Raw genomic sequence first — 26,524 nt, forward strand, 5'->3', positions numbered from 1 at the left:
TCATTTTAGAAACTAAATAGCAAGAAAATAATGATTATAACTGCACCAGAGCCTGATCACAGCCATGATTCAGCGACTGCAAGCAGTATTAACCCAATCATGGAAAGATAGATGCAGAAAAAATTAAGCCAAGGTGATATAGATCGGAACTTGTTTGTGTCATTCATTATGTATATACACTTCCATCTTAGTACATTGGGAGTGATCAGATGGACAAATACGTAGTTTAAACTAGCGGATGCGTAAATACTCGAGATCGGCCTCGATGCTCCAACTTATACAGGGCTCATGCCCCTGAACAATCTCCTGATACAGATCAAGGATTACAATGTACATCAATGAGAGACTAAGCCAACAAACATCAATTAGCCCTCTTCCCCAAACTCCTTTGTGAATCTCTCGTGCACTTCGAGGTCGGCTTTGCTGACTGTGGGCCTCTGCCTGGCCAAAACTTTTTCGAAATCGTTCCTTGTGATGGGTGGTGGGAGGATCTGTTTAAGCACCCAAAGAAACATGAAATGCTAAGTTAAGCTATGGCCTAATGACCAAATAAGAAAAATACTGATTTCGCATGCACCTTAGCGCCAAGACCTTTCGCAGCAAGCTCCTGCAACGTGGTTTGAACAGCTCCTGGTTGTTTAGGTCCACAGGGCATCCACATGCCATCGCTAGTCTTGCAGAAAAACATAGCATCTTGAGCTTTTCGTACTGGTTCAAAAAGCACATCCTTCACCTGTTTACACAGGCAGAAGATACACTTAGCATTGATTATTAGCATTCAGAGAGGAAGAAATTAAATCTCCAGGGGAATCTGAAACCATTAGATACCACTTACACAAACTGAAATATCAGAACCAGAAAACCCTTCTGTCCTACGAGCCAAGTACTCAAAATCTTTTTCAGTCAAGTTATGAGGGGTGTCACCCAGATGTACCTACATATTCCAATGAGTATAAATTGTAATAATATATTCAAGCTAGAGAATGAGATATAAAATAATATTTTAAAAAATATTAGGCGCCAAGGTCCCAAAATGCCCGAGGTGTAAGGCGTCTGCCAGAGCAAAACGAGACGCTCTAAAATATTAAAATATAACAAACATATAATATAATTAATAAATATGATTATATAAATAAAAATACGACATAAATTGAAAAGATCTTAGGTACCAAGTCACATTATCCATCTTCTAATAACAAAAATATCAAAAGACTCAAATAAATAGAGATTAGCAGTGCTAAAATCTAAATAGGGACTATTATATGGTGATAGTAATTAACAATATACTATTAATAGTATTTAATTCACCGTTAACAGTAGTTAGAAACGAGAAAATAATCATTGATGGTGGAAAATGGGGAAGGAAAGAGTGATGGTGACGGAGGAACTTTCGAAAGACGGTAGCAGCGACGGAGGAAGCTATGGATGGTGGCGGTAGCAATGGAGCAAGCTTTGGACGACAACAGGAATGACAGAGGACGCTGCAAACGACAACAGTAACGACAGAGAAAGCTTCAGACGACAGCGAAAGCTGCAGACGATGACGTCGTGGGCGGAGGAAGCTCCAGATGTGTCCATCGGTGGCAGAGGAAGCTGTGGTCCCCCTCAATGATGGAAGGAGCTGCACACGAAAGCAACGATGGTGGAGGGAACTACACACTAAACATAGACCTTCGGACCCATTCGTTAGCGGCGGAGGAAGTGTCAACAGCAAAGGCAGTGGCTGTGCACGATGTAGGGTTTGTGGGTCGAGGTTGAGCAAGGGGGTGAGGGTTTACATGCACAGCTTTAGTAAAGCTATTTAGCTTAGTTTGTTCAATCGAACCAACTAAGCTAGTGTTCAACATAACCAGTCTGGTTCGATTGCTTTGCTTCAACCAGGCACTCGCCCAAGGCGCCGGATGCCTGGGTTCAGGCGAGAAACCAAGCAACGCTTCATTGAAGCGTGCAGCGTGAACTAGCTTTGAGGCGCTCGCGCCTCACCTCGCCTCACCTGAGCACCTTGGCGCCTATTTAAACCATAGATATAGAACTGTAACAAACTGCTAAGTAGGTAGTACCAGATTATTAGTTAGTATCTATTCACAATACCTTGAACATATGTTGCCTGGCTTTTAGGTCAGGTAGAGGAATATAGATCCGCTTGTCAAAACGTCGACGAATAGCCTGTGCTTAGCAGTTACAAGCACCAATAAGTTACACAAGGAACAACCCAAGAAACAACAAGACATTATCACAATCTAAGCCAACAACCTGATCAAGGGCATAAGGAGTGTTTGTCGCAGCAAGAACAAGAACTTTCTCATCATTGTTTCCCACACCCTGAAGTGGCAAAAGAAAATCACATGCATTTCATAAATAATGACAAGAAATACGGTATGCCTCTGTTCTAACTTCTAATATGCAAAGGACCAGCAACATAAGTGAAAAGGCCATGCTAGAAATAATAATTGAATGATAGACAAACAACCTAATCATTCATGTAGAATTCAGAAGATAATAAGTCAAATTTTCCAAGTTAAATGAAGTAATAACCAAAAGTTTATGATAGCATGATGAACCACAACAGTGGTTGAATATCTCAAAAATGACATGAATTTTCTAAATATACAAATGCCAAACCAACTGTTAGTGTAATAAAACAGCTCCATACTTAGCCATGGAAAAGTTCTACAATACAGATGAGGTCTTTTAGGAAATAACCAGTGATGTTGAAATGATGTCCAGTCACATGCACATGCCTGCAGTCACAAATTCTATTTCTCAATGAAATTCACATATTAATCCTCCATAGATAGGACTAGAGAGTCCATTTCTTGACCTACTAATGTTGCAATTCATTAGTTATCTAAAAGAAGACAGTGGAGTTTTATAACTCTGACGTAATGAATTTGCTTCAAACCATGATTGCTTTCGCTGACTGGATATAAGGTAGATGCTGAAGGGTTTCTTATGCTTGGGTTCAATAGCAATTCCATTTTTCATTTTGGTGCATGCATAGCCTTGTTTGTGAGCATCTTTTTGCTAGAAAAGAATATTCGGTGATGAAGTTGTTGCCTAAAGATGCTACACAGCCATGTGACTGCACACACATATGTGGCTGTACAGATACATTTTAGGACAATGAGCATATGAGCAAATATAATAGCACAACCTTTCATTTTGATGCTGATGAAAATAGCCAAAGATGCTGATGAAAATATCCAAAATCCCAGACAACTAAGTAACAAAGTAACTCCACATGAATAAACATTTAGCTTAGTGAAAGTACAGTCACAATGAAAACTGTGCATGCTAAAAGAAACTATATTAGTAATCAGCATAGATCAAACTTCAATGGAGATATTGAATATGGGCACAAAGTTGGTGTTTATCCCTATGGCTATTGTATAATCACAAATATGAACATAAATGGAAAGTCTATGAGCATTTTAGGCCAAAGCCAACAATAAGCCATCATCAATCTAATGTTCAACAAAACACAAATAGAAAAATATGTTTAATGAAAAGGAGATTGAGAAGCTAACCAGCTTGGATTTCTTAAAGCACAATGGAAGTATATGATAGTAGCAGAGAAGCAAATCAGCTAAGAAAATGGGCAGACATACCTGCATCTGCACAAGAAGTTCTGTCTTTATTCTTCGTGAAGCCTCACTTTCATTACCTTCTCCACGCTGACCACATAGGGAATCTATTTCATCAATAAAAATTATTGAAGGGGCATTTTCACGAGCCATTTGGAAAAGGTTTGCAACCAACTTTTCACTTTCACCCATCCACTTTGAGACCAGGTCTGATGAAGATATACTGCAACATTTAAGAACATGTAAATTTCATCAATTTTCTGCATTACATTATTGTGCGTCTAGCTATTCTTGGATAAGCATATAAGATATCAAGTTTGTCTGTACCATGGAACACATGACTTTTAAGTACACCATGATAATTTTTTTTTTAAAAAGTTCTAATGTCTGAGGCTACAGTCACTGCAGACTCCGCAGAGGAGGAATTAATGAACACAGCCTTCCCATTGCACGCGGGGAAGAAGTTTCGACAACTATGGTCATTTAAATAGCAAGGAAGAGACTTTGCCAATAACACCAGGACCGACTGCTTAAAAGCCAGCCGAATGCATAAGGCTCCTCAACCAAACCAGAGATGAGGGAGGGTAAACATATGCAGCCTTACCCCTAAAAAGTATATAGGCTATCTTCGTGACTCAAACCTTGATCACTCAGTTCACAAAGGGATCAACTTATAGGCAGAAGTTATTATCTTTGCAAGACAAATTTCATATTCTACAACTTATAAGCAAGCTAAAAAATCTTATACAACTTCTAAATTTGTACTGATTGAGAAATCTAGAAGACAACATCTTAATTTGTGCTGCTATCTCCTAAAATTTGAAAGTTAAAAGAACTTAAACAATAATAGAAAGCTCTTGTAATATAAAACTTTTTTTATCCAGAACATCGACCAGAGGCTTCAGGATTTAATAAGGAATAGAAAAAAAAATCTCACAAGTATCCGGTATGTACTTACCCTAACACTCAAATCAAGCAAACTGAACTTGCCTTATTTCACAAGCTGTGCTATAGAGCCCCTTAAGAAAAAGTCATATTCCATGGTGCTACTCCTGTTGAAACTTCCCTTAACCCTATGATCTGTTATGAGTAACAGATGAATGCCTTTCCTTTTCAAGATATTGCATAACAAAATCAAGGATGATATCCGAGATCTATGAGAGGTACATATACATACATAATTAGATACAAGAGATGCTAGATGGAGAAATTCGAGGAAGGCATTATGCAGAAAAGAACTTTGTAAAGAATAGCAACATATGATATCATAAAATCAAATGTTTAAAAAAAGAAAAACAAATCATGCGAGACAAAATTCTTGGAGCAATTATCTACTCAGCAACAAGAGTGCCTCAACCTTTGTTTTGTAAAGCTGGTAACCCATGGTGAAAGAAGGCTTTCAGATAACTTAAACGTCCAAGGAATTGACTCCATGTAATGGACAACTAAGCGGGTAAACATCAGGTTTTCATTGGAGTAAAAGAGAAAGGACTGGCAAATGTCACAGAAAAATTCATACTATTATATAGATCCTTAGGACTTAAATATTTTCTTCCCCTCAAAAGACGATAGTATAGGAAGTAATCTGATAGGCATGTTACCTAAAAAATGTTGAATCTGCCTCTGTCGCAACAGCTTTTGCCAAGTATGACTTTCCAGTTCCAGGTGGACCATACAAAAGAAATGCCCTCCATGGCCTTCGTTTGCCTAAGGTTTTGCAAAAAGAACAACACACCTAATTGATTAGTTCTATGTACTTCACTTACAGTGAAAATGCAAGTAGCTCAGCAGAACATGAAACGAGAAAGAGCATTTAAATTCTCAGGTGAAGCATTGTGCTTTTGACCTTTGCTTATGGAAGGAACATTAAAATAGTTCTCTGACATGTCAATCTGATGTTTATGAATAAGCATAGTCTAAATTCTTGTTCAGATCAAAATCCAGTAACCATGAATAGAATTCCTGCACAATCCTAATATAGAGAAGAAAAGAAAATTACTAAATCAACGTAGTTAAATCAAAAGAAATTCATTGTGAAAACTTTATTGCAAAAGTCATCCAAGAAACATTACTCCAGGTATGCAAGAAGACATCCTAGGAACATACAACTCAACAACCTAGGCACCAAAAAGCTTAAATATGTCCAGTGCAGTGCTCTTCCATATTAGGTAAAAAAAAGCAGTTTCTCACACACACCTTCTTTCATAGAAAGAGTTAATCAGAAATCAAAGAAGTAGATATTTCTATCCACCAAACTTTTATAACAAATACAATTTTACAATTGGTTTACTTAACAGGTCATGATATCTGATTCATTACAAAAGAAAAGAGTTTGAAAGATGGCATTAGTGACTTTTAGGATATCAATCACGAAGCTATGTTTAAAAGCTCATAATGCTTTTTTATTTTTTGAAAATAAAATTTATTACGACATCAATGCCCTACAAAAAGACCTGGAGAGGTCTGCATACAAGATTTCAGATAAATCAGAAGGAAAGGACTCTACCGAAATACACATAGATTTATCTAATCTAGCATTTTCACTTTGAGTGTAGGTATAGTAAAATATGCATATTTATATGTAGACATATCTCACAAGAGACTTTCAGAATCACAAAGCCAACTAAATCAAGCACATTTGTGTTCTAGCAGCTGGAGTGAGCTTTTAGCAGGTATCACATTCTGTGAAAGATATTTCAGTCAACAATATGGTTCCATTCTGTTAAGCAAAACAAATTCCCACTGGATTAATGTTTAACTAGAAATAAATGATGTTGCAATAAACATGTGCTCACATCCCTCGGTTAGATAATACTCACACTCGTTGGCAGGACAACAGAAAAGATGGCAAACAAGGAATTATAATTCCAAGAAAATCAGTCATAAAACTGATACAGTTCAGAAAACTGTGACGATAAGAACCAATGACACAGATATGCCTCTCAATCATAAATGATGAAGCTTCTAAATCATATCTGGATTACAACTAATCATGAACTGTATGCACATGCGTCTCAATCATGAGCTAAACCATTATTTGTGAAGATTGTATAAATCACTCAAACTTTGCATGATTCACACATCGAAAGCATACGTGAATTGTTTGGAACATGTTGAGTAACGAGTACCTAATAATTAATCTTTGTTGCATCAAAATGTCATGTATTATAATCTCAACGTCAGAAAGTGAAAAATCAATCAACAAAAGTGCGAACTTTATTATGTAATCGAGTGAGAACGAGAAAGCACAAACCAGTGAAGAACTGAGGGAACTTGACAGGCAAGATGACAGCCTCCTGCAAGGCCTGCTTGGCGCTCTCGAGCCCAGCAACATCATTCCATTTCACGTTGGGCTTTTCCCTGATGATGGCGGAATTGAGGCCAGCACGGAGCTTGGCCTGGTCCTCCCCTCCATCGCCGCCGCTGTCATCCTTAGGCTTGGTCTTAGGCCTGGTGGCAACGGCTGCGTCCCCGTTAGCGGCGGGGCCGGAGCCGCCCTCGTCGAGTACGGCCCGGATCTCCTCGGCACGGCGGAGGTACTCGGTAAATTTCTGGGTGATGGCCTCTTTGATCTTGGGGTTCTTCTCGTACTTGAGATGAGTGCGGAAATACTCGAGGGCATTCATGTAGAGGGGGAAGGCCTTGACGTAGTTCCCGGCATTGTCCTCCTGCACCGCCTGCCGCACGTACTCGATCGCCTGCTCCTTGAAATTGCTATACATCGCACACGCAAAATTCCTCCCCGATCGATCGAGTAATAACTAAGAGAAACAAGGATCCAAGAACCCTAGAAACCAGCTCCGTATCCCCGATGACCAGAACAAAAAGGGACCTAACCTAATCGAATCGGGAGGCGAGCAGAAACGAAGAAATATATGGTGTGGAGATCGATTAGGGCCGGTCAACACTGGCATCGGAGGATAGATGCAGGGGAGGTGAAGAGGAGGTGGAGGGGGAAGAGGAGGAGGAGCGGCGGTGGCATTAGAAGCGTGTTTGGTTGTCGATTCGGACTCGAGGTTGTGATTTGGCTCCTGTGTCACAACCGGGCCACCGAACAGGACAGGGCGCCTGTCGTTGGTTACCAGATAGCCTAATTCATGAGCCTACCGTTGGGCCCACTGAGATGACCACTAAAAATTCAGCGACAATCGTTGAGACAGCTGAGCCGGCCACGTGGACTTTGGCCGTGGGTGGATATTGCTTGGGTCATGGTCCACATACAGAACTCGCCACGGAAGCGCGTCCGACAGTAGCGACGGCGCATTGCCAAGTCAGCATAGGAGATTGGGACGAAAACATATAAATCGTCCCTATAAATTAATATAAATTAAAAAGGTTCAACAATGATAATTTCTTCTTCAGAACAAAAACTTTTAGTGTTTGATTTATATTGCATGAAGTTTATTTCATATACATGTCGAATCTCGATTAAACTCATATTAGATGTGAGCTAATTTTATTTTTATTTTTATTATTTTATATAACCAAAAAAATCTAGATATAATTAATAGAATCCGACACCTAAATTTGTGCCCATTAAATTTGGATGTTTCATAGTGACAATTATGTGGAACTCGCAAGCTGTTTTAATGATCACATAGTACGGTTTCTTTAAAGAAGTAAACAACACCCACATAAATATAGAGTTTAATCAATAAGTTTATTAATTGTTATTGTGGTTATTCCTTTTCAAGAACCGAAGTCGCATAGGTGAAACGAACTGAAGTCATATAAGCGAAACGGTACCCCCACATCGTATCACCAACGACCATTTTCGCTTCTGCTGCCACGCTCCGCCTCAAGCCATGATGGTGGCGGAGAATACGCACAGCCGCCTCTTCCTTCTCTTTCTGTTCTCCTTACTCACGCTCTCCACATCCCCAGCCATGTCTCTTCACCCCGAGGTGCAGAGCACCGGATACCCCACTACCGCCACCCTCGACGTCTCCGCAAGCCTCGCTCAAGCCCACCTTGCTCTCTCGTACCGCCCCCCCTCCTCCACCGAGCTCCCTTCCCACCTCCTCCCTTATGACCCCTCCTCCGCAATCTCCGTCGCCCTTCACTCGCGAGACTTCCTCCCCTCGTTCGTTGGCTCCTCCGCCCATGGCCACCCCGACTATAAGGCCCTGACCCTCGCTCGCCTGTTCCGCGACGTAGCCCGCGTCCGCTCTATCGCGGTCCGCGCCACCCTCGCCTTCGGCGCTGTCGCCGACTCCGTTCTGAATCCCAACACGGACGTGAAGGCCCTCCAGATCGCCGCCGTGAACTCGATTATGGGTTCTGTTATCTCCGGGGCCAGCATGGGAAGCGGCGAGTACTTCTCCAGGGTGGGGGTTGGCAGCCCTCCAAAGCCCCTCTACATGATCCTCGACACCGGCAGCGACGTCAGCTGGGTCCAGTGCCTTCCCTGCGCCGACTGCTACGAGCAGTCCGACCCCGTCTTCGACCCCTCCGACTCCTCCTCTTACACCCTCCTCTCTTGCGACTCTTCCCTATGTCACTCTCTCGCCCTCTCTGCTTGCCGCAACTCCACATACTCCTCCTCCGGCCCCGCCGCCGCAGCCGATGAAAGATGCCTGTACCAGGTCATGTACGGCGACGGGTCCTACACCGTCGGGGACTTCGCCACCGAGACGCTGACATTCGGCGCGTCGGCCTCGGTCTCGGAGGTGGCCATGGGTTGCGGCCACGATAACGAGGGGGTTTTCGACAGCGCGGCCGGGCTGCTGGGCCTGGGCGGCGGGCCACTCTCTTTTCCCACCCAGATCTCGGCCCGTTCCATCACCTACTGCCTCGTTGATCGTGACTCCAACGCCTCCTCCATCCTCAACATCAGCACCGCCGCCTCCGCCCCCTCGTCGACCTTGACGGCACCCCTCCTCCGCAACCCTCTACTGGACACCTTCTACTACGTCGAGCTGACGGGTATTAGCGTGGGCGGGAAAATGCTGCCCATCCCGCCGTCGGCTTTCGCGATAGACGAGAGCACCGGAGCCGGGGGCGTGATTGTGGATTCCGGCACGTCGGTAACGCGGCTGCAGGAAGCGGCGTATGCTACGCTGCGGGACGACTTCCAGGCGCAGATGGAGGCGCTGCCGCCGGCAGAGATGATGACACCGTTCGACACGTGCTACAACCTGTCATCGCGGGCGAGCGTGACTGTGCCGTCGGTGGCGTTCCACTTCCCGGAGGGGAAGGCGCTGCTGCTGCCAGCGAAGAACTACCTGATCCCGGTGAACGACGAGGGCACCTACTGCCTGGCCTTCGCACCTTCCCCGGTCGCGTTCTCGATCATCGGTAACGTACAGCAACAGGGGACACGTGTCATATTTGACCTCGTCAACGACCGGGTGGGCTTCACCCCTGATGTGTGCTGAGGCTGTCACACCAGCAAGCGAACACGGTTACCGGCTGCAATAACAATAGTGATTGTAATAAGAAAACAAAACAGGGTATTTTTACCTTGGACAAAAAAAGAAGAAGACGACGATGATTGGACTGAAAGATAGAATCATGAATTATATTTTCAAGGTCATAACGGCATCAAGGTTACATGGTTTCTCCATTATTTGCTAATAGTACATAAGATTCATCGGCTGTCTCAGCCGGGAAAGGAAGACCATGCAACCTGAAACAAGGTGAGTGAGACGAAGATGATGATGAGAACTTGTTACACGTTGCGTCTTGAACCCCAACGCTGCTTTGGAGTCGTCAGAAACCTAACCAAGGTGTTCACCAACTTCCCCTTCTTGTGAGCCGAGGATGGAGGAGTGAAGGCGGAGCTCGGCCGCTGCTTCGTTGAATTCGACTTTCTCGAAGCATGAAGCCTCCTCGATGTCCCTGAGACACCGCTTACAGTAAGCGATCTTCTCGGCATCGCTATCGCAAGCTTCATGTCATGAGACTGGACAAGCTTCTGCTCTCGTTCTTCTTCATGGTGATTTATCTCCTTCTTGATCGCCTTCTTAAGAACCGATCCTTTCTTTGGCTTGGAAAGTGATTCCCTTTCGACTGGCACAAGCACCCAGCTCTGCGTCGGATCAGTTTCAGCGTTCATTCTTCTCTCCTCGGTTTTAGCCTTCAACGCTTCCATCCATGCTTGAGCCGCTGCCACCTTTTTGTCCGCAACTTCCTGAGCTGCCTTTGCCTGCTTAGTCAAATAGTAGTACTCGAACTTGGAGATGGTAATGGTGGAGCTCCAAATAGATGAGATTGCCCTTTCCCTCATGGTGCTTTCGGTAATCGCCTTCAGCCCCTCGAGAGCGTTCGCTTCTGCTGCTTTCACCGTGTTGAGCTCCTCCATTGCCTCCTGAAGCCTTTCTTTTAGTGACTGAGTGTGCATTCTGGTCTTCTCGGTCTCCGTTCTCACTGCTTTAGTTTCTTCAGAGACCAGTTCTGCTTCCCTCTTCGCTGCATCTATGTCGGAGTGGAGCTGTTGCAGTGCGGCTGAGAGATTTGCGACTATTGTATCAGCTCTCTTCTCCGCCATCGAAGCAGATTCCATCTTCGACATGGCTTTGTGTAGCTTGGTGTTGAGAGTCTCAAAGCAGGAATCAGAATTCTTCTTCGCTCTGCTCGATTGCTCCTTTCCATCAGCAATCCTTATCAGTTCCTTCCTTATGCCATCCATTTCATCCATGAGTTTGTACCCTTCTTCTTTAACAGTCGATAATTCATTCTTGGCTGCCTCCAACTCCGCCTTGGTCGATCGTAACAGAGAGATATCAGTCTCCTGCTCTCCCTCCATTCTACCAGTGTCTTCTACCAAATATGTCTTTTGATAGCTCTTCTCTGCTGCTCTAATGAACTCCATCTCATTCTGCAAGGCATCGACATCCAAAGAAGTTATCATTAGCGTCGCCTGCAGCTGCTTGGCAGAAGTAATCTCTCTGCGGAGGCCATCAATTCTGGAGTTAGCTTTTCGCACGCTTTCAGTGAAATGAGCTGCTTCTGCCTCTCTTTGAGCTTCTAAGCGTCTGAACTCTCCGTCGGCCTCAATTCTAGCAAGATCAATGAATTCTTGCTCTACATTTACTTCGTCGATCTCCCTTCGTAGCTCTTCTTTGTACCTCGAATACGACCGAGCCTCTGCACTCGAGGATTCAATCTCCGACCGAGCTCTGGCTTTCTCCTGTAAAGCGGAAGCAATGTCGAGTTTAAGGCCGCAGATTTGCTGTTTGACATCATCCACTTCTCTCAAAATTTCGGTATACTGGCGGCTGCTTTTCGGAGGAAGGATCATGAGTTGTTCATCTTCACTCGTGTCAGAATTCTTCAGACTTTGGAGCTTCAGCTTGTAGGTGATGGCTTTGGCGTGAGCTTCCTCGATCCTTATCGTTAAGTCTTTTGCTTCGTCGTCGGCGACGCAGAGCTCAGATAGCAACTGAACCTTTTCTCTTTCAGAAACTTTCTTCCTGTTGATCAACTTGTTCACCTTCATCTCAGCAAAGATGAGCTCTTTGCATTGCGAAGACAAATCCTTCAGACAAAAAAAAGTGGAGATCTTGCAGTCAGATAGAAACAAGTGTATTCCGCAAAATATAATCAGTTACCTCCGGGAGGGGAGCGCGGTTCCTCTCCATTTGAGCTCTGCTTGGCCAAACTAGAACAGAAGAAAGGACATCAAATTTAGACGAAAGTTATGCTCAAGATTCATCACATTACACAACGAAGAATGGGAAGAACAGATACACCTGTGGCCTTAATCGTGAGTCCTGTATGGGAGAACTTGATAGACTCCTTGCACCTCGGAAAGACACCCTAATAAGTACATACAACCTTCGGCATACTCTCTGGCAATGATTGGGATTTGGTAGAGTGAGTGCCTTCGTAAGAAGACGACGACAAAGACGTGAGCCGGTCACGTCGCACGTAGCAAAACCATTGCCACAAGTTTCTCAGCACATTTTTGAGTACATCACCTTTTTCTTTTTGGACACATACACACATGTATGTATGGAAGAACATCGTCCGCCAAAGTTGTCATTGTAATCAGATTGGAATCTTCCGGATGGTATCTTCGTACTTCAGTATTTGGTGAAGATCTATACGAAAATACATAGTCACTGGGCATATTTAATTTTAAAATATTTTAATACATAGAAAATAATTTAAAATTATATATACTAAATCTAATTTAAAAAATTGTATAAAAATAACAAAAACTTAAATTAAGGTCATTTAAATGATCTTTCATTATATTACAAATCGATTCATATGGGTTATCTAAAAATCGATCAGGTTAATCGATTTATTTGATTTTTTAATTTATCTAATCTAATAATTAAATCGGATCGATTAATGACCCAATTCTTGAATTTTTCGTCCGGTTAGGTCTGATTCTTATACCGAATCGTTTGAAATACGTGTATAGTATAGTCTACCTTTAGTTTGGACCACAATTTGTAGCTATACAACATTGCAATCGGAATTCGAAGAAAATAGACTGTAGATATTTTGGGCCAGACGGGAGATATTTTGGAGGAGAAGCCATTCACTTTCTGCCACGTACGTGAGAAAATAGCCTGTGCGAGTAGCAGAGGCCACGATTTTGTACTATCTTATCCAACGACGTCTCGGCTGTCGTAAGGAGGGCCGAAACCAACAGGTCAACAGTATCGTTTTCTGTGGACCTCATCCAATACTGCTGCTACGAGGCCGGTCTCACGATCACCATCGGCCAAGACAAGCTACCATATCCTTCTCTGCTAAGTGGCCCGTTCCATAGCCCAACGGGCTGTGTTGTTGAGCTGTCGTCTCATCTTCACAAGATCTCTGTCATCATCGCGGCCTGTCCTCGAACGGTGGGTGATGAGAGGAGGCTTCTCGTTTGGAGCCGATGGTGTTGCGTGCATCACGAGGCAGCCAAAACACGATACCATGGAGGAGAGGAGAGAAGAGGAGAGGAAATCCGCCGGTGTTGTGCCGCCGCCAGCTGTTTACGGTGCATGACCAGGTGGCGGCCGTCATTTGCGTGTCGTGTCTGCTGTGAATTTCCCCACACGCTGGCCTCCCGTCCGCTTCGTCCCGACTTAGGTTGTGTAGAAGATGACAACACAACCTTGGGTGACTCCAGTGATGGTGGGGGGGGTGCAACACAACCCTTGCGTGTAGAATATTTCGCATCGATGACGTAGAAATATGTGCAGTCCTGCTTGGAGGCCCCAAATTTACATGAGCAAAGGAGACCGACGATACCTACTGACACTATAAAATTAGATAATACGGTAAGTGTGGTGCAATAATGAGTTTTGCCTTCCCAACGCCCTCATCAAACACATGATCGGCACTAAATGTTCAGCATGGGGTGGGCTTGACGAACGTACGAAAGACAAGTTCGACGGCCCCGTTACCAATTATTGAGGTTCGTGGGAGGGACCATCGGCCATTGTTTGGTGTGCCATCAGAAATAATGGAGGGTGGAGCCGAGGGCATGGCCACCCTAGTGCTGTGACAGCAACTACACATTGTGCAAGCAGGAGGAGGAGGAGACGACCTTGTGCTTAGGTTTCGGAAGCTTATAATGTCATTTTCCATATTTGCAGGAGCTGAGCATCGATATATGGCGAAGCTGTTGCCATGTGATGGGCAACGAGATGTGTCTCAGAGTCACCATAGGATCGACATCATTAACAACACATGTCGATCGACACTGCTACTGTTCTTGCTGAAACAACATGCTGGGTGTTGTGGAGCTGTCTTTTCCACCCACCATTAGACGGTCGTCTTGTACTGTGATAGCTACCTTCACCTAATGGACTTGATTACACTTTGCCGCTGCCGTCCCGTTTCTTCTTTCCTGCACTAAATGGAGTTCCGTTATGCACCATTTGTTGTTCTCTAGTAGACTTTTTTTTGTTTTTTGACCCGGGGAAAGAAGACAAAAACTTGTCTCAATCTATTAGAAACTAAGAAATAAAAAAAGCTCTGATGACTTTATTGAAGAGTAATTTATTTAAAAGAAAAATTATTTTTGAGAAAATCTCATATTAATTTTTTAAAATTATCAAAAGGACCTCTTCTTTTCCATAAATGATAGCTTTACTCTTATCCTTCAAATTACATCCCCCTTGCATTGCCTTTACGCCACCTAAATTAATTATATTTCTTTCCTTTTGTCTTATTAGATTTATCGTCATTTTTACTCCTATGCAATCAATAATGATGATTATAGACGAGGATGACAAAGGTCATTATTATCGGACTCCTCCCTTCTTCACATGAGAGCGACAAGAGCTCTTTCCTTCCTCGTGTGAGATCGAGACAAGTTTAATGAAATACACAAAAATAATGATAAGTCTGACGAGAAATAAAGGAGAGGATGAGAGTCAGAAATGACATAGAAATAATATAGAGTGAAGGCACTGATGGAGGTAAGGATGTATTGATTTCTTTACGTAACAAAATACATTATGAAAAGCATCGAAGTTTATGCTATCTCCTTCGATGTGTTGTGTGTACTACTTTCTAAAATTTTTATTCTAACTCATGCAATCCAAATTAGTCTTTCATGTGCTTTATCTATCGTATTGATCTTGATAAATTATAAAATTCTAAAACCAATAATGTCAAGTTTCTTAAACCGGTCTCCAAATACGAAATAAATTTGATCAACATAATCATTTGCATAGATTTCTAACCTTTTTATAGTAAAATATTAATTAGTCTTTATATGTGCTTCATAATGATAATCCTTATATCAACATTGGTAACATATTCTTCTGAATATTCACAACGTAATATGAATATTACTCGTATCTTCAATTTTAGATAAATATATCGAGATATCTTTTTTTATTTATTTTCACTTGATGAAAGATCCTCTATTTCTTTTAATTTCACGCCAAGCACTTGTTCTAATTTATTTTCAGATATCTTCTGATTAGATTCGAGAGATCTACGAATTCTAATTAAGTTCCAAATTAAATTATAAAAATAATCATCGTAACAAAAATTTCAATCTGGTCATCAAGATTTGCGTGTCGTGTGCGTACAAACGTCCAATCGAAGACTTGGGACGGTGCTCCTATCCCTGGATAGACGTTACACGAGTCTTCTCTTGTTTCTTCCTCGCAATTTCTTTTAGATTACGGATGATGTTTCTTTTGTCGTCAAAGCGACCTTTGCCCGCAATCCATGGTGTTCACAACCGGAAGGATGTTTGGCAGCTCCTGTTTCCTGACCTCGCGGTAGATTCACATTGGCGGACAAATGATCCCCAATTTTATCCTCGGAAGTTTCGTGATTTATGCTTGCGTCGACATAAATGATTCTACTGTTGTTCTTAATCAGCTTCACAGGCGGTTGAGGGATTCCAAATGACGTTTTGGTCATCCACACCATCGTCATAACGCTGGCATCTTTTTCAACAGCAACACTGTCGTCAATGATGTTTTCGCGAGGTTGAGAATCCCGAGTTGGCTTAATTTTCATGTCAAAAGTCCGGGGCGGGGGTGGTAGCTCCTCTATAAATAGGTAGCTCGATCCTCCACTTGTGCCATCGTCTCATCTCCTCCTGCTCGCTACTAATTAAGCTTCTTCCAAGATGAAGTCCTCGGTTGTGTTCTTCTGCGTGATCGCGGCCCTGCTCCTCCTCCGCGCCCCGACATCGGTGGAAGCGGCGACGTGCAACCCAACGGAGCTGACGCCCTGCGCGGCGGCCATCTTCAACTCTTCGCCGCCCAGCAGTCTGTGCTGCTCCAAGCTCAAGTCTCAGGCGCCTTGCTTCTGTCAGTACCAGAAGAACCCCAGCTTGAGCAGATACATCAGCGGGGGACGGAAGGTGGCCGCAGCTTGTGCCGTACCAGTTCCAAGCTGCTGACTCCGCTCGTACCCTCCAAGGATCTTATATATGCCTACTATATCCATGCATCGTGGTCATGAATAAGAAACACCGTCAGCGGTCAGTGCCCGCGTGACACTCACCGTGAACGTCGATGTCCGCTATTTGTTTGTGTCGTTACTTCAGTCAAGATATATGGAGGCCGGCTTTATGAGTATACGCTCCTTCCGCTTTTACTCTTCTTCTTCTTCTTCTTCTTCTTCTTCTTCTTGATGACCAGATGCACAAAACGATACATATAAGAAGTTAAATATCCATGAATTGTGATGACCAGATATTAAGACGAAACCGAGCGCCATACAAGAATTCATCCCATGATTAAAAGACACAGTCGTTAGTGTCATAAAAAGTAACCATACAGCATTTACCCCTTTGACATCCGTCGGATCCAACTACTTTCTTTCTTGTATATTCTTTTATTCTATTTTTCTGTTTACTTTTTTCAACGGAGGTATCTCAACTACCATTTTTCATGTTTTTCATACAATTTTCGGCCCCCCCCCCCCCTTTTTTTTTAATCCTAAGTCACTCAGAATCTTATGCAAAGACCCGTTAAAATGATGAAGGGCCGACAGAAGGTGAGTATCGTCGATCTAACCTTAGGCGATCGGTTTCATCCATTCTCGGGTTTTAATTTCGGTACGCATGATGTGTAACGAAAAATGAGAAATCTGGATGTTCAACACGACGCAGCTGCAGCCAGTTTTCCGCAGCTTGCAGGAGGGAGTTTGCCAGTGGCGACTCAGATCCTCCAGGAGTCCATACTGTGCTTTTGAACTTGTAGAATGCTAACCCGAAAACTGGCAGAGATATCCTGGGAACCCCCTGCGGATGGGTAACAGTTTGGCAAGCACCACCAGCATCTGCATGAAGAGCACAGGACACAGGAACAAGACATGTAAGCATACTTTTTAGCCGGAAAAATATGATACGCTTGAAATAGACTTAGCCTGGTACATGTAAAAATGTCCAATCATGTAGACTGGCAACTACACCAAGCAAAAAAAAAAAAAACGCTGATGTGTTTTGTCATCAAATGCATTTGCACAACTTTGACTAAGCTTGTAATTATTCATGCTTCATATGTAACAAGTTACTGAGATTTGTTAAATAAAATTAAAAAAAATTCCATTCCCTTTCTAATTTGCTCATGAAACAGTAACAGAGATAAGCTGACAAATGCTGGGTAGGATGTTCCTAATTAAAAAGCCATGGAAATTGACGCGGAGAACAGCTTTAAAATTAAATATAGCAAAAAATATTTCTTCTGCCAACTCCAGTTTGACAGCAGTAGTGATCAAGTTGAAAATTGTCCGCTCAATAAAAGAGGAAATGTAGATTCCTCAAAGTCCAAATTGGACGTTCGATTTCCTCTGTGATTAACATTAGGTTGTTATTGGATCAGATAAAATGTTGGATTCAAATGCAATAAACAGCCAATGAACCATACATATGATCCACAATATTTAGATTCGTTCTATTATTGGATTTATAGACATAATTTGGTATACATCCAGGGTCCACAAGTGACCCAATAAGCTTATTGTATAATTATGGGGATCCATACCCAAAACTATGGGAAAGATTTGAGTCCAGTTTTTGAGCTCCATTAACACCCTATCCAAGATGGCTTAAGAACTCTCAGGCAACGAAGCTACTTTGGCATGCTCATATGATATAAAGATAGAAACATTTATCCAAATAACTCTCACAATCGAGGTCCTCTTACAGCCTCACCGTGGTCCTCCTCAAGTCAAAACATAAATATAGAAAATTTAATAAAGATAAGCACAAGGAAAAAAGACTAAACTTCACCAGACCATAATTCCTATGAAGATTACCTCCTATACGTATATGTCATATTAAATCTCAGTAAAAATTAGAAGAGTAGACGTTGCCTTTAGCTGGTGTAGAAAGGGAATGGAAGGTCAGAAAGCAAGCATCCAGATCCTTTAGTGTTGGGCCTGTTGGTATCCGGTATATAGGATACCTGCAACACGTATGGATTTGAAAAGAAAAAGAGTTGGTATCATCTGTGACAGATATCACATAAGATATTGTCAGTGAATCTTACCATGCAACAGAAAACCAACTAGATGGCAAAAGATCACAACTTCTAAGAGTCTTTAGTGCTGGAAAGTTCCGAGCAAGATCTGAAATCTGAAAGGAATAAAACAATTCATCATCAGAAACAGGTTCAATACCCTAGCACAATATTTGGCTGTTATGATAACTTATGAAACATGCCTTGCCAGCCAAGGGTTCACGAGCGAATGGAGGATCCTGTTCAAGGAACTCAAAGATCAAGTAACCTTGAGAATTTCCAAAACAAATATCATTGCCTGAGGATAACTGTTGCTTGTGTCCTTGTTTCTCACTAGCATACGACTTGCTCAGACTCTGATTTGTCTGGTTTGAAATCCATGTGCTTGAATCCTTCAGGCCCTTCTTATTCCCATAGTCGCTGCTTCCATTACTACTCTTGTTACTACTAGAATCATGACAATCTCTATCATTCTCCTCGCTCAGTTGCCATTTAAGAAACAAGCAGTCAGTCATACACTCTCAAATAACTAACAATTTAAGAAACAAGCAGAATAACCATTTATTCCCACAAGTCTTCTAAAATTGATTCACCAAACAATATTTTCAACAAGCCATGATTTTCCATATCAAGGATATTGAAAGGCTCTCTAGTATTAAATTATCAATACAGAAATGATATCTGAAGTGCATGGAAACAAAAAATAATTAAAATGGTTGCCTTAGGATATGTTGTAATACACAGTTAGCAATAGACCTAAGTATCTTAGTGATGGTATTGTCAGACAAAGAAGAAAAAGATGGGGTTATCTTCTTCCAACATAAGAAATGCAAGGCCAAACAAAACATTAGGTATTACAATCAGGAGACTGTTTTAATGGGAAAATGGGAACTTTCCCCAGACAAGGAACAGACAATCTATGGAATATTTTAATTACTGCAATCAGCACAACATTTTTATGAAAAAGGTCTCTATGGATACTGAATGGAATTTATTGCAGATGTCCTCTTAACTTGATATAACTAAGTCATGAAAAGAAAAAACAAAAATTACAAGAAGGAGAAAAACACAAACTGAGTGTTTTGAGTTTGATAATTCGAACTAGCTACCAAACCTTCAAAAAATCATCAATGATTTGCTAAATGCAGTAGCGCTTCGAAAACAATGCCCAATTCAAATACGATCCACTATCCAAATTGGGACCAACAAGGTCCAATCCCGAGAATCCATCTACTGGAAAATCAGCCATGGGTTGGACTTACACCACGACTCTTGACCAATTCCTTCTTATACCAAGCCAATTTCTAAAAGATTCAAGATAGAGTAGCCATTTCCATGAAGTTACAGCATGGGTAAGTAATTTATAATTAATATCTAGTCTCCATGAGTGACATATGACTTACAGATGATATAAATGCTGTTTGACAAAACTGCAATTGTCTTCCTCATGGCCTCAAAACCAAAATAAATTCGCATTGATGCACACAAGACATTCGTTCAACCAATGATCAAACAAGTAATAAACTGCAGATATTTGAAAAAGAAATGACTTTCACATGGAGCAAACATTCAAACTAACTTCACAAAAGGCCAACTCCCAATATGTGGGCTCAAATATACATAAGTGAGAGACTAAATGAAAACTAGATTAGTTACACAAAAATAGATATTGTGAGGCTAAAACTACAATATCGCTACAGCTATGAATTAGAAGTTATCAGAATTCAGTGCCATAACAAATTTACATAAATGAACTTATATGAATTTGACATGCCCACTCTTTTAATAAGAAGAAATATGGCATTCAAGCTCATGTTATTCGTTTCATGTGACCAAATTTAATCTGAGGCTGGACATATTACCAAGAACAGACAAATAAGAACGTTCATAAGCTTTCAAGAACTATCATGGGTAAAAGAGAATCAAAATCAAATGCTCCAAACTATGTCAAGAATGAATACCAAGAATCAGCAGACGGCCTGTTCGATTGACCGTATAACTGAATCCCAGACAAGAAAGGAACGTAATACTGAACGACGCTGTGACATCCATTAAGAAGAAGAGGAACACCGATACCGTAAGCACTCGACTCCTTAAAGGACTCCCAGAGGTCCGACAGAGCAAAGTAAGGGCTAAACTCCACATCGCAAGTCCTCCGACCCCTCATCGTTGTCTGATATCCAAGCAACCGTAAGCAGAAGTTCCAAACGTGAAAAAACAACGGGGAAAAAGGAGGAAACGTTCTGAACCTTAGACAGGTATTGAGCCGGAACCGATGGGGTGGTGGACTCTAAGAACCGGTCCAAGTTACAGGGCTGAGCGACCTCCGTCGACGAAGGGGAAGGGGAAGCGGACGCGGCCAGGGGCTTCGAAGCCGGCTTCCCCAGTCCAACTCGGTCATCCTCCTTGGAAACAGGCGGAGGGGAAGGGGACTCTCTGGCGGCGGAGGATGCGACGCCGTTTTGGGACCTTCGCGGGCCCCGCTGGTGGCCGCGGCGGTTGTTCCGGCGTGGTTTGACGGTGGTGTAGAATCGATCCTCCCCGTGCGCACGCCCCCACCTCAAGTTCGTCTCGAACATCTGCACAAACCCGTCGACAGCCGGATCAAGGCGCCCCGATTCAGCCGTCAAGAACAGGTAAATTTACCGTGGCTTTGGTTGGGAAATCGGACTGAAGAGGAGTCGAGGAGACTTTATGACGGGAGGAAAGAGAATCACGATTAGGGTTGCAGATTGTTGTCGATGGATAGGAGGAATGCAGGGAAAGGAAGGGAAGGAGGAGGGTATTAACAAGGGATTAAGGGTTCATCAATTAATTAAACGGAGAGATGGGATGGTGATTAACCAATTAATGACGCCGCTTAAAAGAAGACGTCGTTACCAGTAGCGCACGTCAGCCGAGTTTTCCCTCCATCATTTATGGGGCTTTATGATCGGACGGACATGAAGCGGAGTCGCGGTGCAAGAAGTGACGCGTGTCCGGACGAAATTGAATGGATTCAGTTCTAGCCCTGGATCGGCGCGTTGGTCCCTCGGGTCGGCGACGGCTTCATTATCAGTCGCAACGCGCCAAGACAATCGGCGCCGGCGCGACGTTGACATAATAAAAGGTCAATTAATTACATAGGCGTTACATAATTATTTTTATTGTTTTTTAATATTATTAAAAAATAATATAACATCGAGCAAAAATACTATAGCTAGGTTGGTTCATCTCCGGTCCGTAAAAGGAAGACAAAAGAGATAGGTGGTTGGAATATTTCCAAGTATATTATGAAAATGTGGTACTCCTCCGAAAAACTCATCTTGAAATGAATAGGTAAAAAAAACGATGAATTTATACGAGAATATATAAATAAGGATATTTATGCATGAGCTTAAATTAACTTAGGTGAGCTCATAATTCGATATCACATCGTGATAATTTAAATTTTTTTAATAAAATTAGGCACCAAGTGAATTTTAAATTTATATTTAATTATTTATTTTTTAGTTTTTTCTTACCTTATATGGTAGGCATTGATCCAAATAGAATAGGTCATCCGCGGAAGACGCGTTACACAGGGCGTTCTACACTTTGTGGATGATTCATGTAAGTTTGAATCTTTGAATCGAAATAACAAGTTAAACAAGAACGGTCAAAGAGAAAAGGATGACATATGAGTGGAATAGATCCTTCCACGTTAAATCTTTGAATCGAAATAACAAGTTAAAAATGGTTTATATATTTCTTTGGTCTATGGTATTGGTTATAGAAACCCAGTGGCATTCATAGGGCTCGAGAAACCATCCTCGCTCTCTCGTCCTTCTTGTTTCTTGGATCGAGAAAATTTTCTGATCAGATGCTTCTCGGCATGCATATATAATCATCTCGAGCCATATTATAGTAAATGAAAACCATCGAAAACAACAAGTGTTTACACAGCATGCTAACGGGGTGAAGAATTCATATACGCCTCGCGTTGCTCGCCGAGCTTAGTCTCACGGTGCAAGCAATCAGGGCGCGCAGTTCGTATCACTATGACATATGCGCTGATTAACTGCAGATCGATCAGAAGGGCTGCGGAGGACGAAACTGACGCAGCAGTGATCCATTCTCTTGGTCAGCGTACAGAGGCAATGATTCCACAACACCTTGTGTCATCTGCACATCTGCTGAGAAGCTTAGCTGTTAGAACAACCACGACGAGAAAGCATACAGATCACAGTTCTTCAATTTCTTAACGTACTGTGATTTAAAGGAACATCTCCATTAGACAATGCTTCGTACTCTTCCAAGTCATGCCAGTGTTCGTACGCTTCTCGAGCTAATTGCATCACGCAGGCCTGCGGGGAAGTTAAAAGAGGGACTGGGTTTGCATTGTGGAAAGGTACGAGGAGTCATCAAGCGACAGCTGATTAGAGCACTTACTCTGTCATCTCGATTGATGAGATCCTGTAAGCCGTATGTGTTATTTCCGGCGATAATGCTCACAACTTCGCAAACTGAGTTGAGGACGAGGTTACAGTTGGGGCCTCGGTGCACGTAATGCTTGTCGCCCACGATGCAGGTCTTCGCGTGATTGGTGGTCACCTCCCACGCCCGATCTGTCATCCCTTGTCCCAGTATCTAACGCACAAGGAGAAGGCCGATAGCATCGCTGAACGTTCGCTAGCTACTTCAGATGCATCATGGGTGCATCCGACAACGGGTTCAAGCATAATTTACCTCTCGGAGGCGATCCGGGTCGACAGACAACAGCATCAAGAAGTCCTGGACCGTGTTGATTTTGTTGGCCGCAAGCTTGCTGTGGAACTTACCACCCTTGCCGATCTTCTCGAGCCGCCATACCGCGTCGTCCAGAGCTGGAGGATAATGCTTCTTGTACGCTGCACAAGAACAGTGCTCGTGCAATGTTAGGGTTTCTTTGTGCCAAATGCATGCTACCTTAGAGTGGTCAGCGAACTTACATTCTCCTCTGTGGTCTTTCACCTTGAAAGGCTCGGTCATGGCTTCTCTAATTCTTGGCCCATCGTAGCTACCCGGCACAACCCGAGCACCGATCCGGAACATCCCGCTCTTTCCCCAGCTTGAATTATCGGTGAAGATTAGCTCGGGTATGATCACAGCTCCATCCCTTAGCGTGACGTTGACATCTCCGACGACCAGTGGCCTCTTCCCGGTTCTTTCCTTCACTATTCTGTTTTGGAACTCGTCACTGGTCCAATCCTCCTGAACCCCGGAAGGGAAATCTCCCTCCAGTGCAACTAGTTCGAGCTTGATAGGGAGTAGATGGCGCAACGCTGAGGCAGCTTCCACACCACTATTAGTGTCTACAACAAGAATCTCGAGAGGATTGTTCTCGATGTCTTCTATCTTGGTTCCGGTGAAGATGGGCTGTGACAGCGGCCTCTTGAAGATAAGTTTCAAGCTTGATTGATCTGTAGCTTCAATTTGCATTTGGATGGACCTGCAAGAGAGCAAATACTTCTTTAGGTTAACTTCATATGTGATCAGCGTTCCCAAGCAGCTGCGAATTCTTGTACCTTGGAGGGCAGGAGTAGATTCTGTGCATCAGTGTTCCCACTTCCTCTTGCACCTAATAAGACATCCAATATCAATAAAGTACATGACTTGAGGGACAAATAAATTCAGATGCCACAACATACTCTAATCTTCTGATCTTTGATGATAGAAGCATACGAAAATGGTGGTCATCAGCTACTACATGCAATAATGAGCGTATCGAGCTGCAGATATTGCAGCTTTAAAATGGGACCTGGGGACAGATTCTTTTCTATTTTAGAGTAATAAAGAAAGAAGACGACCGACGAGGGTTAATTAAGATGCCAAGTCAAACACTATGGGATGCTTCTGTGAGACATTAATGCTTTGTCAGAGATCTCTTCCTACCACTTTGCGAAGGAACGGCTCCAAGGCAAAAAATGCTTTCTGCAATTTGTTCGCCGTGACAGCTTCTTTTATCACCCTGTCAAAGAGAGAGAGAAAGACACAGGTCTCATCACCAGATAAACACTGAATAGTCTTCAGTAATATAGGAACAAAATATGTATCTATGGATGCATCACAAAATAGCAGTTGACTAAACAGCTTGGTGTCGTTGTATGAATCTAAGATCTTCCTTGTCACGACTCCATCAAATTATAGTCTAAAAAGCCTAAAATCATGTCATAATAGAGTAGTAATCTTTTCGGAAAGATGCAAAGAACTTCTTGCATAAGATCAATTGTTCCCATAATTAAAATACCAATCGATCAGTTTGGTGTATTTAGAATCGGTTCCTGACAGAAAAAGGAAATCATAAAATGATCATGGTAAGAGATGAACTGAAGAAAATTAGGGCTACAGACGTTGAGAACGAAGGGAGGCGCTTGATTCTTTTATCCCCCGACTGATCCGAATTCTCATCGGAGTCATCCCAGTGCCTCTTAGCCTCCATCTTTGTTCGTTTCGGGGAAGAAGGAACTGAAGAACAAGGTATATATAAGAGAGAATTCTCGGTTGGTCGAAGAAAAGATATGGGAAGGACAGGATGTACAGGTTTGCAGGGACGACCAAGGAGGGGGGAAGCAGTCGAGAGGGAGACGAGGGGATTATAACGAGGGCCGCTATGGTCTTGTCTAGTTTACCATATGAGAAGGTTCCGAGAAGTAGGTCGGAAGGTGGAAGGTTGGCTTGTGGAAGAAGACTCTGAGCCCTCGTTGTTCACTGATGTAGTTTCTTTGATGTGCACCCTCTCCAACGCCCGACTGTCGTCAACCTCTCGCACACAGCTGACGTCCCATCACCCTCATGTGCTCTTGCGACTGCGATCTGGTCCGTATCTAAATCAACAACGTAGGGTGATACTAGTACAGGTTGATGTGGGAGTTTTCAGAATTTAATCGTTAAAACTGTTCTTGTGCAGGAATCAAATAGCAAAAATCCTTCTTGCTGACTTGCCGCAGGACTTGCCCGATTTATTTATATATAGTTCATGGCCGCATCATGGACAAGCACATCATTCTCAGGAATGACAGCAACCTGTGAGGAGTTTCCCTTCTGTTCCTCCATGTTGAAAGTTCGAAGTCGAATATTGAAATGCCAAGACCAAGAAGATTCTACCGAGTCCCATTGATAAGAGGAATTCTACATGCATCAGTGTAGAAGCCTTTGCTTCTGAGACTTGACATTTCAATGCAAGGTTGGGTTTTCCTTGCTGACGGAGAGAGACGGCCATCAACCATGCAGTCTGTATCGAGTTTAAAGGTAGCAAGCTCTGCTGATCTTGAGAGCTCCGACCCATGCGGTTCATTCAACCATCGAGAACACTTAACCGAACGCATTAAAGACTGACTTCTACACCTACCGATCGTATTAAATTGCTACGACAGTGGGGGCCGACACAGAGGATCTAAGACAAACCGAAATTGACCGGTTCTAAGTTGCCAAGAGAAGTCACAGCTTTAAATGGTTAGATATTTATTAATAAATCAATTAACAATGAGTGGGTCAAACTAGTCATGATTAATGTATATTAAATCACATATCAATTTAATTCAAAAGCTTATGTCGGTAGATAGATTCTGGGCTAGACTTACTTATAAGAGTAGGTGATGTATCTAACTTTGGTTACTCCGTAACCATAGCTTGATCAATGTTACGACTAACTTTGTTCCACCGTAAGCTTGATTTTGGTTATTAAGCTCATTCAAATCTTTTTGTTTGGGAACTTTAGGCTTCGATGTCATTTTAGAAATCCATTAATAAATTTATTGTTGATGAGTGAGTCAAACTATGATTAATATATATTAAGTCAGATATCTGAGAATATACCGAACAAGGTTAGTTGCGGGGAACCCTTCCGTGTCGTGAGGGCGCGGTAGACCTGAAGGACGCGGGAACACGTGGATAAAGACTTGACTGTTCGACATCCACGGAAGGTCTTGTGGACGTTCATGCATTATTCCCAGATCCTTGCTGGGTTCTCATACCCTCGTTGTCAGAGGCTATTTTATTCTCAGATGACACCACCAAAAGGATCACCAACTCCATCCGCGTGTAGAGTGGGACTTC

At 42.7% G+C, this 26,524-nt stretch overlaps 5 protein-coding genes across 10 annotated transcripts; 1 reads left to right on the forward strand and 4 right to left on the reverse strand.

The window, feature by feature from the left end:
* Positions 1 to 139: 139 nt before the first annotated feature.
* On the reverse strand, positions 140 to 7,568 carry LOC135635230 (protein SUPPRESSOR OF K(+) TRANSPORT GROWTH DEFECT 1-like). Of its 2 annotated transcripts, XM_065146180.1 has the most exons (8): positions 6,838 to 7,568; positions 5,186 to 5,291; positions 3,609 to 3,807; positions 2,254 to 2,322; positions 2,092 to 2,166; positions 836 to 934; positions 578 to 733; positions 140 to 491 (listed from the first exon to the last, which is right to left on the reverse strand). In XM_065146180.1, exons 1-8 carry the CDS (start codon positions 7,304 to 7,306, stop codon positions 366 to 368), a joined length of 1,299 nt encoding a protein of 432 aa, XP_065002252.1. In that variant the 5' UTR covers positions 7,307 to 7,568; the 3' UTR covers positions 140 to 365. The 2 variants fall into 2 exon arrangements, with proteins under 2 accessions (XP_065002252.1, XP_065002253.1); XM_065146181.1 differs by lacking the exon at positions 836 to 934 and having other exon boundaries at positions 6,838 to 7,567.
* Positions 7,569 to 8,236: 668 nt separating this feature from the next.
* LOC135635229 (protein ASPARTIC PROTEASE IN GUARD CELL 1-like) lies at positions 8,237 to 9,982 on the forward strand. The gene has a single exon (XM_065146179.1). The coding sequence runs from the start codon at positions 8,390 to 8,392 to the stop codon at positions 9,959 to 9,961; it is 1,572 nt and encodes a 523-aa protein (XP_065002251.1). The 5' UTR covers positions 8,237 to 8,389; the 3' UTR covers positions 9,962 to 9,982.
* Positions 9,983 to 10,077: 95 nt separating this feature from the next.
* LOC103983455 (protein PLASTID MOVEMENT IMPAIRED 2-like) lies at positions 10,078 to 12,381 on the reverse strand. Of its 3 annotated transcripts, XM_065146177.1 has the most exons (3): positions 12,278 to 12,381; positions 12,137 to 12,186; positions 10,078 to 12,063 (listed from the first exon to the last, which is right to left on the reverse strand). In XM_065146177.1, the coding sequence occupies exons 2-3, from the start codon at positions 12,164 to 12,166 to the stop codon at positions 10,255 to 10,257; spliced, it is 1,839 nt and encodes a 612-aa protein (XP_065002249.1). In that variant the 5' UTR covers positions 12,167 to 12,186; positions 12,278 to 12,381; the 3' UTR covers positions 10,078 to 10,254. The 3 variants fall into 3 exon arrangements, with proteins under 3 accessions (XP_065002249.1, XP_009398941.2, XP_065002248.1); XM_009400666.3 differs by having other exon boundaries at positions 12,137 to 12,347; XM_065146176.1 differs by lacking the exon at positions 12,278 to 12,381 and having other exon boundaries at positions 10,078 to 12,087.
* A 4,342-nt stretch (positions 12,382 to 16,723) lies between these two features.
* On the reverse strand, positions 16,724 to 21,297 carry LOC103982830 (uncharacterized). Of its 2 annotated transcripts, XM_009399873.3 has the most exons (7): positions 21,116 to 21,296; positions 20,719 to 21,048; positions 20,431 to 20,642; positions 18,673 to 18,949; positions 18,500 to 18,585; positions 18,324 to 18,415; positions 16,724 to 17,288 (listed from the first exon to the last, which is right to left on the reverse strand). In XM_009399873.3, the coding sequence occupies exons 2-7, from the start codon at positions 21,046 to 21,048 to the stop codon at positions 17,056 to 17,058; spliced, it is 1,230 nt and encodes a 409-aa protein (XP_009398148.2). In that variant the 5' UTR covers positions 21,116 to 21,296; the 3' UTR covers positions 16,724 to 17,055. The 2 variants fall into 2 exon arrangements, with proteins under 2 accessions (XP_009398148.2, XP_009398149.2); XM_009399874.3 differs by having other exon boundaries at positions 17,150 to 17,288; positions 18,267 to 18,415; positions 20,719 to 21,297.
* A 907-nt stretch (positions 21,298 to 22,204) lies between these two features.
* On the reverse strand, positions 22,205 to 25,028 carry LOC135586846 (protein SAR DEFICIENT 1-like). 2 transcript variants are annotated; one of them, XM_065145881.1, is made up of 8 exons: positions 24,820 to 25,028; positions 24,362 to 24,437; positions 23,995 to 24,047; positions 23,419 to 23,918; positions 23,177 to 23,337; positions 22,880 to 23,077; positions 22,698 to 22,794; positions 22,205 to 22,620 (listed from the first exon to the last, which is right to left on the reverse strand). In XM_065145881.1, the coding sequence occupies exons 1-8, from the start codon at positions 24,906 to 24,908 to the stop codon at positions 22,520 to 22,522; spliced, it is 1,275 nt and encodes a 424-aa protein (XP_065001953.1). In that variant the 5' UTR covers positions 24,909 to 25,028; the 3' UTR covers positions 22,205 to 22,519. The 2 variants fall into 2 exon arrangements, with proteins under 2 accessions (XP_065001953.1, XP_065001952.1); XM_065145880.1 differs by having other exon boundaries at positions 22,205 to 22,623.
* Between the last annotated feature and the right edge of the window lie 1,496 nt (positions 25,029 to 26,524).

The sequence above is a fragment of the Musa acuminata genome, chromosome BXJ3-4 (genome assembly GCF_036884655.1).
Source record: "Musa acuminata AAA Group cultivar baxijiao chromosome BXJ3-4, Cavendish_Baxijiao_AAA, whole genome shotgun sequence".
Classification (NCBI taxonomy): Eukaryota; Viridiplantae; Streptophyta; class Magnoliopsida; order Zingiberales; family Musaceae; genus Musa; species Musa acuminata.

What these genes read in the sequence shown, in the direction of transcription:
- LOC103983455 (XM_065146176.1), bottom strand. Translation starts at nt 12,166, where the DNA reads ATGGAGAGGAACCGCGCTCCCCTCCCGGAG. An exon ending in ACCGCGCTCCCCTCCCGGAG is followed by an intron (nt 12,088 to 12,136) that starts GTAACTGATTAT and finishes TCTGACTGCAAG; the next exon opens with ATCTCCACTTTTTTTTGTCT.
- LOC135635230 (XM_065146180.1), bottom strand. Translation starts at nt 7,306, where the DNA reads ATGTATAGCAATTTCAAGGAGCAGGCGATCGAGTACGTGCGGCAGGCG. An exon ending in GCAGATTCAACATTTTTTAG is followed by an intron (nt 3,808 to 5,185) that starts GTAACATGCCTA and finishes TAAATGTTGCAG; the next exon opens with TATATCTTCATCAGACCTGG. An exon ending in CGAAAGGTCTTGGCGCTAAG is followed by an intron (nt 492 to 577) that starts GTGCATGCGAAA and finishes GTGCTTAAACAG; the next exon opens with ATCCTCCCACCACCCATCAC.
- LOC135635229 (XM_065146179.1), top strand. Translation starts at nt 8,390, where the DNA reads ATGATGGTGGCGGAGAATACGCACAGCCGCCTCTTCCTTCTCTTTCTG.
- LOC135586846 (XM_065145880.1), bottom strand. Translation starts at nt 24,908, where the DNA reads ATGGAGGCTAAGAGGCACTGGGATGACTCCGATGAGAATTCGGATCAG. An exon ending in ATCTACTCCTGCCCTCCAAG is followed by an intron (nt 23,919 to 23,994) that starts GTACAAGAATTC and finishes GCTCTCTTGCAG; the next exon opens with GTCCATCCAAATGCAAATTG. An exon ending in AGATGTTCCTTTAAATCACA is followed by an intron (nt 22,624 to 22,697) that starts GTACGTTAAGAA and finishes TAAGCTTCTCAG; the next exon opens with CAGATGTGCAGATGACACAA.
- LOC103982830 (XM_009399873.3), bottom strand. Translation starts at nt 21,048, where the DNA reads ATGTTCGAGACGAACTTGAGGTGGGGGCGTGCGCACGGGGAGGATCGA. An exon ending in CGGCTCAATACCTGTCTAAG is followed by an intron (nt 20,643 to 20,718) that starts GTTCAGAACGTT and finishes CTTGGATATCAG; the next exon opens with ACAACGATGAGGGGTCGGAG. An exon ending in AGTTGGTTTTCTGTTGCATG is followed by an intron (nt 18,416 to 18,499) that starts GTAAGATTCACT and finishes TACGTGTTGCAG; the next exon opens with GTATCCTATATACCGGATAC.